The sequence below is a fragment of the Gopherus evgoodei genome, chromosome 5, assembly GCF_007399415.2.
Source record: "Gopherus evgoodei ecotype Sinaloan lineage chromosome 5, rGopEvg1_v1.p, whole genome shotgun sequence".
In the NCBI taxonomy this organism is placed as follows: domain Eukaryota; kingdom Metazoa; phylum Chordata; order Testudines; family Testudinidae; genus Gopherus; species Gopherus evgoodei.
The window spans coordinates 78238411-78251820 of record NC_044326.1 but is presented as its reverse complement, the minus strand read 5'-3'; the positions used below and the strand labels follow the sequence as shown (position 1 = coordinate 78251820).

The 13410-nt window shown below is 40.2% G+C and overlaps 1 protein-coding gene across 3 annotated transcripts in view; it reads right to left on the bottom strand.

Moving 5' to 3' along the window:
• The window catches only part of FSTL5 (follistatin like 5), a 578464-nt gene that overhangs the window by 97431 nt on the left and 467623 nt on the right, over positions 1–13410 (bottom strand). For all 3 annotated transcript variants that reach the window (XM_030564448.1, XM_030564450.1, XM_030564449.1), the window contains exon 10: positions 12241–12375. In XM_030564448.1, the coding sequence (XP_030420308.1) occupies positions 12241–12375 (135 nt within the window). The remainder of the gene's footprint in view (positions 1–12240; positions 12376–13410) is intronic.

Sequence of the window (13410 nt, the reverse complement as noted above, 5' to 3'; positions counted from 1 at the left end):
ACCCACTCCACCCTTTCCTGCTCCCTCCCCTGAGTCTGCAATGCTTTTGCTCTCTCCTCCCCCCTCAGCCTCTTGAATGCCATGAAACAGCTGATCAGGAGGTGCTGGGAGGGAGGGAGAGGTGCTGACTGGCAGGGCTGCTAGTGGGTGGGAAGCGCTGGGAGCAGGATGTGGGAGCTGATGGGGGGCTGCTGACATATTAGTGTGGCTCTTTGGCACTGTACATTGTTAAATTCGGGCCACCCCTGTTATAGAGTGTATCATAATACATACATAAAAGATCGATTAATTAAGTTTACACAGGTAAACATAATCATAGCATTTTCTAATTTTTGAATGCTTGGCTTTGCAAGCTATTTCATATATTTGTATATATAATTTATTAATTAAAAAAATAAAACCCCACAAAATCTGTCATGTGGAACCACACTGAGCCCCTAAATTGGGTCATCGGCAGGATTCAGACAATTATATTCACAGCATAGACCTCTACCACTTGAGCTTACTTAGTAATTAGTAGTAGCAGTAGACAATTATCCTCTATATGGACCAGATACTAGAAAGTGGATGAGACACACACCTGCCATTGATTTCTCAAATAGTTGCTAACAAGAGAGGAATATAAAGAATGAGAACTCCTGGGTTTCATTCCAGCTTCTGTAGAGGAGGGTGCTCTCATGGTTATGGACCCCTCTACACAATCTGTTCCTCTGTTCTTATCCACTCCTGGCTTCTATCCATCTAATAATCCCACAGTTCCTGCCATCCTCCTGCTCTATCTTATATAACTCCAGAACCACACTCTCTGCTCCTATCCACACACCTGCTATCCTTGCCTCCTTTGCTTCCCCACACTCTTTAGCCCCTGATTCTAGCAAGCCTCTCTTCCTGTCCTGGGATTCTTCTTCCTTCTGTACCCCAATCAATTTACTTTCTCCTTCTCTGCCACACAGTCGAGGTACCAACAGAGGAGCACTGAGTATGCTTTCAGTTTCTTTACCAGTTCCACATTGGCCTCTAACAGCCAGGAGAGCCATTACAGGAAAAGTCCTGCTCAGTTCCTGCAGCCCTAGGGATGGAGCATGCCATAAGTACAGAAAAAATCTGAAGAGAATTTAGCTGCCACACTTTAACAAGTCTCTATTGACCACATATAAACTGGGATTATTTAGAGGCTTATAATATGGCCAAATTTGGGCAGATTTTAATTGGGATGGCAAAAAGCACATTCCAGTGCCACTGCGATCTCCCTACCCCCTAATTCCAGTCCTTGTTCCAAAATGTGGATATACTAAAGCTTCTCAATAAAACTAGTTTTTTTAAACATAAACAAAAACAATTTTCTCCTAACCTTTTTCTCAGAAATGGCCAAACCTACTTGTTGAAACTTAAACAAACCAAAGAACCATCTAAGACAGACAACTGTCATGGAAAGTTTCAGCCTGAACGGTTAAGGTTCAGCAAATGAAAATAGAGTCTAATAATGGGAAGTGTCAGGTAAGTTCTGCATAGAATATAAATGTTTTGGGGAATAGTATGTAACTTGAAAAATTCTCATGGCATTTTTTTCCAGATCTGGCAAGAAAAAGGTATTGGGTCTTGGGCTCAAATGTAAAATATATCAAGTTTCAATTCAAAAGGGAGTTTGTCTGTTGACATAGTAATCCCCTTAAAGTATATTGTGTGAAAGAAAATGCTCCTGCACATTCAAGTACTGTGCTTCTGGGACAATCCTAACATGAAAACATATTTTTAAAAGTTTGTTATGTTTTCTTTTAAAAATATATACTGCATAATGCTCAAGGGCTAACCAGAGGCTGGATTTTTCTTGAGATTGCCATCATTTATTAAAATCTTACCTATATGTAACAGAACATCAGCTCATTGTTTAATGTAAGCATAAATTTAACAGCTCTGGGTGACAAAGCACTTTCACAGTGTTTTTCCATCTACTTTAATCTTGAATTTCCATCTTGATGATGAATCATTATCATCTAGGTGTACTGACTTCTCCTGGGAATGGGAATGTGTCAAATATCTGTGCTACCTGCTAGAAACTTTACAATAAATAACATCCTTACTGATCTACCTAAACCATACCTCACATTGTTTATTTCCTTTTATTCTTGCTTCTAGCATCAGGCACCACACAATCCACTATAGGTCCTTATCCATCACTTTATCTCTCTTTCTGTGATAAACCACAGGACATTCATCTCTAACACATCACACCATAAACTATTACATCTCAGCAATCTAATCTCAAATTTAAAATATAATAATAAAGGAAATGCTCTGATATTTATTTACAATTACTAACTTCAAAAAAGAAAATTTCAGATTATTACCTCCTCAACAGCCAATCAGCATTCTGAATTCCCCAATATTCTGACATACTGTTGTTCTCAGAAAGCAGGGGAGTTCAGTCAAGCTGAGGAGCTGGAGAGGAGGAACGTTGCTTCCCTCCCGATGCAGCATTCCACTATAACGTTTCCAACATGGAGGCTTCTGTGCTTCAGTAAGAAAGAAAAAAACAACAACCTAGATTAAGAATATAAACATGTCCACTTTATTCCCTTAATGGAGAATAAAAGTGGAATCATTTATAATGCATGTAATATAACAGGGCTACAGCTTATATGAGATCATATGAAATCACATTTGCACCACTCACTAGAGGACAGTCTTGGATCAGAACCTGTAGCCTCAGCAGCAGGAATTAGATTATAGTTGGGGGGGAAAAACAAAAAAACCCAACACTTTATATTTAAGTAACAAATAACTAACCAGATGGTTCTGGCTGTGTCACTCTCATCCTTGTTAAGGGTAAAGCATTTTTTTCCAAAATGCAGTGCTTGGGGGGGTATGAATAAAAGCAGACTGAGGTTAGTGATGAAGCCCTCCTCCTCTAACTTCAAATATTATAAATTAAAGTATTCTGTAAAGGCACATCTTTTTCAGTAAGAACACAACGGAAGTGACAGCAAAAAAAAAAAAAATTAAAACAAAGAGTGGCATGCCATGGCATCTACAAAAAATCAGTACTTGTGCAGGCAGGCTAGCATTTGTGCATGTAAAAACAATAACTGGATGCTGACAGTAACTACCCATTTTCATTTATATGCCCATAAGTCTGATTTGCACATGCAAATATAGGTTTTGAGTTCATGTGCATCTTCTGGAAGCACCTGCTGAACCCATGTTTGAAAAACTGACTCCAAATGTAATGAGGTATAAGAAGCTGAGGACAATAATGTCCATATCTATATAGTCACAGATTTTTAGAAAAAAACATGTTCAGAGATTCTTAAGAATAGGACAATAATACTCCCAGTCCCCAACATACACAGTCTGACAAGGATACTCAAAGCAAGCAGTCTGTTTTACTTAGATGGATTCTCTTAGAAATATTTAGGTTTATATTCTGTTTTTCTCTTGTTACAAATTTCAGCTAAACCCAAATGTCTACATTAACTGCTCCTGACATATTGCTACTGGACCTGAATGTATTCGCAGCAAGCATAATTTACTGCCTGTTATATGATTTTGTAGGCTTTATAAAGTTCGCTGCTATGAAGTCTTGGCATCATTTTATAGTTCATGAAAACAGTATTCTGAAATTGTAAAGGGAATCTTTTCTGAGTTTAGACCTCAAAAATCACAACTTAAAATGATCTTCTCTACTTAACTTTAGTTCTCAGTTTTATAAACTAAGAAGAATAAACATAACTGTTGAGCATAAAGTAAAATAATTAATAATAATTTTGTTTGTAATAAAGACATCAAAATAGAAAAACACTATACATCAAGATAAAAAAAACAACTAAAAAGGATATATATTGAGCATTAAAGTTGAAAGGCCCAAAACTTTACTTCAAACACATAAACCACTTTAAAACGTGACCTCCTGATCCTGGAAAATCTAATAATGACTCAAACTGAAGATGACAGCCTTGATAAATATTAAAGTTTATGGTATCTGTTTTGTAATCCTACAACAGGAAAACTAATGTGCAGGATTTCTTTATGATCATGGATGGTAAAGGAAGCTTTAAATTGTCCTTCACATCCTTTGTCCATTCTTAGCATCATGAAGGATTTATTTTAATATCCCTTCCTCTCACAGGAGTGTTTTGAAAATAAATCAATCAATGTTTGTGATGCACTCAGATACTATAGTGATGACACCCCTGAGGAAATTACTAATTCTGTCTTCAGAGTAGGATATGAATAGTGTGCAGTAAATAAACCTAGGGCCACTTGTTGAATCATGAATATTCAACAATATATCGAAGGCTGCATTCTAATTTAGCAGCGTTAATCCTGTGCACTGAATGAGGCAGCGATTCTGTGGAAAAACAGTATGTGATAATGTAATTAAAAACTGCATCAACATGCACATGCATAGGTGGGTTGGGCTAAGGGTGCATGAATTAAAGTTACCTTTGCATTGCCTAACTTTTAAGTGCTTGACTTTCCAATCTTAATAATGTTTTTTCAGTGTAGTTCTTTGTGTACAACCTCCTAGATTTAAAAAAACAAAAACAAACAAAAAAAACCTTGCAAAAATAGAAAATCTAGCATATGGCATCAAAATGACACCCACTGTGTCATCGGCATGGTTGGATCATTTAGATCCACCACATAGACCTTTGCCACTTGAGCTAAAGATGCAACTGATAGAAACAATAGGTTGTTATTCTCTAAGTGGACAAGTATTAGATGGAGATTTTGATGGAGTTTACCCCCTGTACCTGCAAGGCAAGGGAAAGAACCCAGGTTCCACACCTGGATGGTAATTAATCGATTGCCTTCTGGCCAGACTAGACAGAGGTAGGCCTTATAAGTAGACTGAGGGAGCTCAGTTGGGAAGGGACAACAGAGGTGACTGGACTCTCTGATGGAGAGAAGCCCTAGCTTAGGGTTTAACAGTACAAGAGCAGGTTAGGCTCCTGCAGGGGAAGCCCTGGAGCAGAATGAACAAGTGATGCCTGAGAGACGTGGAATGGCTATTAGTTATAAGATTTATTTGGATTTTCATTTGGACCTGTAACCCTGGAAGGGGCTTAAACTTTTATATGATTTGGCTGGAGGGCCAAGCCATACAATACCCCAAGGGGGAGTCAGGAGAAGATGCAAGCTGAGAAAGAACATTGCAGGTCCAAGGAAGAGCCCAGTAGGGGGATTCCAGAGCCAAGGACCCCAAAGTATGGAGCAGGGACTTGAAATTTGCATCTCAAAACAAAGGTGACCAAAATTTTGTAACATGTGCATAAAAGTATTGTTCCTGAGAGCCTAGCTCTCAGAAATGGATGAACCTTTTTGGTTGAAGTTTAAAACCCACAACAAACAAAAACAAAAACTCCACAAAGTCCAAGGTAAATAGCCATCATGCATAATTTCAGCCCAAATGCTTAAAGTTTGGTAAGGTTATATGCAATTGAGAACAGGGTCTTATAATGAGAAGTCTCAGACAACCTTACTGTAATACAATAATATATATAGTCTATAATATCTATGATTGCTGAAAAATCAGCCAGGTTCCAAGGATTCCTTGAATTAATACAATGAGACTCATTAGTAAACTATCAGTTTTACTAGGTGTACTTGCAATGAATGGGCATCTGCATGGTATTTAATAAAACTTGAAGAGTAGTTCCACCATGAACTAGGCTTAGTGTAAAACCAGTTGGGCTTCTTTGGAGGTGTTCCTTATTCAGGTGATACAAAGACCAATTGTAAGATCCTTGGCATCTAAAATTTCTCTGTATCACTCTAGTTCTGCAAAGGGCAGTTGAAGCTGCCTTTAAGTAACAGCTAAGGATTTCCCTGGCATAGTGGAATCCTGTTCTGGCATAGGACTAGGATCACTGATGTTTTTATTACCCCAGGCTAACAGGTGCTTAGGGGAGTGTTCGGGTATGGAGGGAGAATTAAAAAAGCACAAGATTGCAGAGCCAGACTACAGTTCTTTGGACTCATTGGTGTCTGTTACCTACTAGACTCTAGTAACTAGACCAATTAAAGCTGAGCCCTGTTTAGGGGGTGGGGCTTGTCTGCTTAGGGGTCCTATAAAAATAGCCAGCCAGTCAGGCAGTGGCATAGACAGCTGCAGCAGCACAGCAGCCAGCAAACAGAGCTGTAAACAGGGGAGTTTCAGAGGGAGTTTGCAGGGGAGACTAAGATACCTAGGCAGAGAAACTGACAGGCTAGTGAAGGGAGTGGGTGGTGGTCAGCCAGTGTTCTGGTGCATGTTGGCGGTTTGTTTTGTTTTGTGCTTCTTGGACTAACAGGTTTTAGGTGGGAAGACTATGACCAATACAGAGGCAGCAGTGAAAGATACAATGAGGATGACTGGATGTGGAAGCTGCGGCATGTACATGATCCTGGAGAAGGTACCTGAAAAAAGTTTGGTCTGCATGAAGTGTCACCTGATAGAGCTGATGGAAGAAAAGATCCGAAGACTGGAGATGCAGGTGGAAACTCTGGTAGAGTTTAGAAGGGGGTGTCATAAACAGAGAGTTAAGGGTTAATGTCTCTTTTACCTGTAAAGGGTTAACAAACAGTGAACCTGGAACACCTGACAAGAGGACCAATCAGGAGACAAGATACTTGCAAATCTCGGTGGAGGGAAGCCTTTGTTTCGGGCTGTTTTGCGGGGTTTTTGTTCTCTCTGGGTTCTGAGAGGGACCAGACATGTAAGCAGATATCTCCAAATTTCTGAAACAGCCTCTTCTGTTCAATTTAGTAAGTACCAGTTAGGAAGGTGGTTTAGTCTTTTTGTTTGTTTTCTTTATTTGCAAATGTGTATTTGCTGGAAGGATTGTATCTCTGTTGCTGAAACTTGTATTTGTGCTGGGGCGAGGATTTTCTCCAGTGTCTATAAGCTGAAAGACCCTGTAACATTTGTCATCTTGATTTTACAGAGACAACTTTTAATTTTTTCTCTCTTTTATTAAAAGCTTTTCTTTTTAAGAACCTGATTGATTTTTGGCTATCTTGTGTAAGACCCAAGGGGAGGGAGTCTGCACTCACCAGGGAATGGGTGGGAGGAAGGAGAGAAGGGGGGAGGAAAAGCCTGATTTCTCTCTGTTTTAAGATTCAAGGAGTTTGAATCACAGTGATCTTCCAGGGTAGCCCAGGGAGGGGAAGCCTGGGAGAGGCAACGGTGGGGGAAAGGGTTTAGTTTCCTTGTGTTAAGATCCAGGGGATCTGGGTCTTGGGATCCCCTGGGAAGGTTTTGGGGGGACCAGAGTGTATCAGGCACTGCAAGTCCTGGCTGGTGGCAGCACTACAAGATCTAAGCTGGTAATTAAGCTTAGGGGGGTTCATGCTGGTACCCCATCTTTTGGACGCTAAGGTTCAGAGTGGGGGCTCATACCATGACAGGGGGTTTGAGCAGATGGTGGAGCAAAGACATGAGGAGCCTGAAGGGATAAGCTCAGACTTGCAGATGGCAGCTGGACCAAAGAATTCTGAGGAGAGACTGCTGGGTGAGGAAAGTGGACGGTGGAAGCATGTGACTAAGAGAACCAGGCAGAGGAAAAGACGGGCCAGTGAAAGAGAAATAGAACTCAGGAACAGGTTTGCAGAGTTGGAAAATGAAGAAGGGGCACATCAGGTGGTCGCTGAAGGTGAGAGGGCAAGGAAAAAGAGAAGAGCTGCTAGTCCTACAGGAAGAGGGGAAGAGTCAGTGGAGACGACACCAAATATGAGCCCCAGGAGGATAAGGAAAGGGTTGCGGAAGATTACAAGGATGAATAGGAATCGAGAGGACTTGCAGCCAGTGGAAGCAGGGGATAGACTGGAGAATCACACTGTCACCAAGAAAAGGCAGGTCTGCGTGATTGGGGACTCCTTACTGAGAAGAATAGACAGGCCTGTAACTAGAGTTGATCCGGAGAACAGAAAGGTGTGCTGTCTGCCAGGTGCTAAGATATTGGATGTGGACCTGAGGCTGAAAAAGATCCTAACGGGAGCAGGAAAGAGTCTGTTGATTGTCCTTTATATGGGAATGAATGATACTGCTAGATTCTTGCTGTAACGTATCAAGGGAGACTATGCCAGACTGGGGAAAATGCTTAAGGAAATCGAGGCACAGGTGATCTTCAGTGGGATTCTGCCGGTTCCTAGAGAAGGGCAACAAAGGTGTGACAAGATTATGGAGATCAACAGATGGCTCAGGCAGTGGTGCAATAAGGAGGGCTTTGGGATATACGGTCACTGGGAAGCATTTATGGGCAAAAAACTGTTCTCTTGGGATGGACTTCACCTGAGTAAGGAGGGAAATAGGCTTCTAGGATGGAGGCTTACCCAACTGATTAAGAGAGCTTTAAACTAGGAATTTGGGGGAGATGGTTGGGAGATGTCCAGGTAATCTCCACGCCGGAATTTAACATTGAGAGGGAAGAAAACAATGTAAGAGAGGATACAGCTGTGGGCAGAAGAATTGACATAAGGAGGAAGGTAGTGTAGATACCAGTCTAATAGATAATGCTGATGGTAGGACGTCTGTGCCTAACTGGGTAAAGAATGTCAGTGAAGCCAAATGGCAAAAATTAAGATGTCTGTACACTAACGCGAGGAGCCTAGGTAATAAAATGGAGGAACTAGAGCTACTGGTGCAGGAAGTGAAACTGGATATTATAGGGATAACAGAAACATGGTGGAACAGTAGTCATGACCGGAGTACAGGTATTGAAGGCTATGTGCTGTTTAGGAAAGACAGAAAAAAAGGCAAAGGTGGTGGAGTAGCATTGTATATCAATGATGAGGTTAACTGTAAAGAACTAAGAAGTGATGGAAAGGATAAGACAGAGTCTGTCTGGGCAAAAATCATACTGGGAAAGAAAACTACTAGAGCCTCCCCTAAGATAGTGCTTGGGGTGTGCTACAGACCACCGGGATCTGATCTGGATATGGATAGAGACCTCTTTAATGTTTTTAATGAAGTAAACACTAATGGGAATTGTGTGATCATGGGAGTCTTTAACTTCCTAGATATAGACTGGAGGACAAGTGCTAGTAACAATAATAGGGCTCAGATTTTTCTGGATGTGATAGCTGATGGATTTCTTCACCAAGTAGTTGAAGAACCAACAAGAGGGTATGCCATTTTAGATTTGGTTTTGGTGAGAAGTGAGGACCTCATAGAAGAAATGGATGTAGGGGACAACCTTGGTTCGAGTGATCATGAGCTAATTCATTTCAAACTAGATGGAAGGATAAACAAAAATAGATCTGGGACTAGGGTTTTTTATTTCAAAAGGGCTAACTTTAAAGAATTAAGGAAATTAGTTAGGGAAGTGGATTGGACTGAAGAACGTGTGGATCTATAGGCCGAGAAGCCTGGAATTACATCAAGTCAAAGTTGCAGAAACTATCAGAAGCCTGTATCCCAAGAAAGGGGAAAAAGCCATAGGCAGGAGTTGTAGACCAAGCTGGATGAGCAAGCATCTCAGAGAGGTGATTAAGAAAAAGGAGAAAGCCTACAAGGAGTGGAAGATGGGCAGTATTAGCAAGGAAAGCTACCTTATTGAGGTCAGAACATGTAGGGATGAAGTGAGAAAGGCTAAAAGCCATGTAGAGTTGGACCTTGCAAAGGGAATTAAAACCAATAGTAAAAGGTTCTATAGCCATGTAAATAAGAAGAAAACAAAGAAAGAAGAAGTGAGACCGCTAAACACTGAGGATGAAATGGAGGTTAAGGATAATCTAGGCATGGCCTAGATAAATAAATAAATACTTTGCCTCAGTCTTTAATAAGGCTAATGAGGAGCTTAGGGATAATGGAAGGATGACAAATGGGAATGAGGATATGGGGAGGTAGATATTACCACATCTGAGGTAGAAGCCAAACTTGAATAGCTTAATGGGACAAAATCAGAGGGCCCAGATAATCTTCATCCAAGAATATTAAAGGAACTGGCGCATGAAATTGCAAGCCCATTAGCAAGAATTTTTAATGAATTAGTAAACTCAGAGCTTGTACCGTACGACTGGAGACTTGCTAACATAGTTCCTATTTTTAAGAAAGAGAAAAACAGTGATCCGGGTAACTATAGTCCTGTTAGTTTGACATCTGTAGTATGTAAGGTCTTGGAAAAATTTTTTAAGGAGAAAGTAGTTAAGGACATTGAGGTCAATGGTAATTGGGACAAATTACAACATGGTTTTACAAAAGGTAGATCATGCCAAACCAACTTGATCTCCTTCTTTGAGAAGGTAACAGATTATTTAGACAAAGAAAATGCAGTAGATCTAATTTACCTCGATTTCAGTAAGGCACTTGACACGGTTCCACATGGGGAATTATTAGTTAAATTGGAAAAGATGGGGATCAATATGAAAATTGAAAGGTGGATAAGGAACTGGTTAAAGGGGACACTACAATGGGTCCTACTGAAGGGTGAACTGTCAGGCTGGAAGGAGGTTACTAGTGGAGTTCCTCAGGGATCAGTTTTGGGACCAATCTTATTTAACCTTTTTATTACTGACCTTGGCACAAAAAGCGGGAATGTGCCAATAAAGTTTGTGGATGACACAAAGCTGGGAAGTATTGCTAACACAGAGAAGGACCGGGATATCATACAGGAAGATATGGATGACCTTGTAAACTAGAGTAATAGTAATAGGATGAAATTTAATAGTGAAAAGTGCAAGGTCATGTATTTAGGGATTAATAATAAGAATTTCAGTTATAAATTGGGGATGCATCAGTTGGAAGTAATAGAGGAGGAGAAGGACCTCGGAGTATTGGTTGATCACAGGATGACTATGAGCTGCCAATGTGATATGGCCGTTAAAAAAGCTAATGCAGTTTTAGGATGCATCAGGTGAGGTATTTCCAGCAAAGATAAGGAGGTGTTAGTACCGCTATACAAGGCACTGATGAGACCTCATCTGGAATACTGTATGCAGTTCTGGTCTCCCATGTTTAAGAAGGATGAATTCAAACTGGAACAGGTTCAGAGAAGGGCTACTAGGATGATCCGAGGAATGGAAAACTGTCTTATGAAAGGAGACTCAAAGAGCTTGGCTTGCTTAGCCTAACCAAAAGAAGGTTGAGAGGGGATATGATTGCTCTTCATAAATATATCAGAGGGATTAATATTAGGGAGGGAGAGGAATTATTTAAGATTAGTACCAATGTGGACACAAGAACAAATGGGTATAAACTGAACATTAGGAAGTTTAGACTTGAAATTAGACGAAGGTTTCTAATCATTAGAGGAGTGAAGTTCTGGAACAGCTTTCCAAGAGGAGCAGTGCGGGCAAAAGACATATCTGGCTTTAAGACTAAGCTTGGTAAGTTTGTGGAAGTGATAGTATGATGGCATAGCCTAATTTTGGCAATTGATTTTGGAAATTGATCTTTGATTATCAGCAGGTAAGTATGGCCCACTTGTCTGTGATGGGATGTTAGATGGGTTGGGATCTGAGTTACTGCAGAGAATTCTTTCCTGGGTGCTGGCGGGTGAGTCTTGCCCACATGCTCAGGGTTTAGCAGATCACCATATATGGGGTCAGGAAGGAATTTTCCTCCAGGGCAGATTGGGAGATGCCCTGGAGGTTTTTCCCTTCCCCTGCACGGTGGGGCACGGGTCACTTGGTGGAGGATTCTCTGCAGCTTGAGGTCTTCAAACCACAATTTGAAGATTCAATAACTCAGATATAGGTTAGCGGTTTATTATAGAAGTGGATAGGTAAGATTCTGTGGCTGCATTGTGCAGGAGGTCAGACTAGATGATCATAATGGTCCCTTCTGACCTTAAAGTCTATGAGGCCACTCTAATGTGAACCAGAGCCATGTTTGACCCTCAGTGGACTCCAAAATCAGAGGAGCAAAAAGATGGCAGAAAGTCACCTATGCTTCTTCTCCCTCAGCTGTCCTGTATCTAGGGATAGAGATCATAGACAGAAACCTATAAAGACATTGCAATATGATAAAATGATCCTCAGGGAACTATCGAAACAATAATGCTGGTACAGGGAGGCTTCAATTCACAGAATTAATCAGACATTTCACATTACTTCAGGATAAAATTAATATTCAAAATAACACTCTTTTCAATGGCTATACTTATCTTACAACTTTATTTTTTATTTATTTTTTAGTTTCTAGCTATCTAGACATACTAAATATAATTTATTTAATACTTCACAGTGCTTTTCAATATCAATTTTCTTAACACATAGCTGAGGGCTAACATAAGAAATAGACTTCTTCCCAATACATACGGGTCTTCCGAGCAGAATCTTCCACAAAGAGAGAAGAAATGTCTTCATCCACTCCTGCTTCGTTCTTTGCAATACAAGTATACGCTCCTGTATCTTCATAGCGCACATTGCTAATGTGAACCTCACTTGCATTTGCTGAAAACAGGGAGAACACGCCACGTGAACAACAATTTCAGTTTTGCTACAGTGCTTTCACATTACACTCAGGCAGTTTTCTCAGTTCATCTTAATTAAACTGCTTTCCTTCCTGAGTTCATGCATTGGAGCCATGCCAAACTACTCCAAAGATGTAGTAGCAGTATCAACCATTTCACAGAGAACAGGAATATCTCAACTGTACTTGCTGCTTGGATCTGGATGTCAGTTCCAGATTATATACCTGCCTGAGTGCTGATATGCCCTCTTCTATAGACTTTAGCTGTTGTTATACTTATGCAGTATACAGTCATTGACATTCTGGTGTCTTGTATTGCTGATTTAACACAAAATAACATGGCTTCCATAGAACATAATGGGGTAAATTTTCAGCTCAATTCATGCTGAAAGAGAGATAGCTTCTAGTTTATGGGATGCTACATTAATTGAATTTATTTATAATTTGGTATAATTGAGTTAGAAAAATAGAGGGTCAAATTTGCATAACCCAACCTCTTTTTCATGTGTACTCCTGTTCACAAATTAGTCAGAGTGCCACTGCACTCTCAGATGACAATTTATATGTGCAAAATGTGGACAAAGTCACTCATATGTGCTTACAGCCATAAAAGTCTAACAAATGCAAACTGTCAAAAGAACTACTCCACCACATGCTGAAAGACCAATATAGCTCCTAGTTTATGCAATGCTACTCATGAAGGCTGGAATGAGCGTCCTTTGAAATACCGGTGTAAGAAATTTCACCTTTCTGAAACAGTTCTCAAACATGCAATATTGCTCTAATTCAATTGATAATTCTGCATTTAAAACTACATCTGGAAGTGAATGCAGAATAGCAGCAGCTAAGTTTGTACAAGATTTTATAGTAGGATTCTGTGGAAACCTGTCTCTGTAACAATTTCAGGGCTACATTTCACATATGCTTATGAAATGATACACACAAATAGTGTTTTGTGCACACGTTTGTTCATGCAAAAGCAATATGTGTGCGTACAAATGGAAAATTGTATGTAG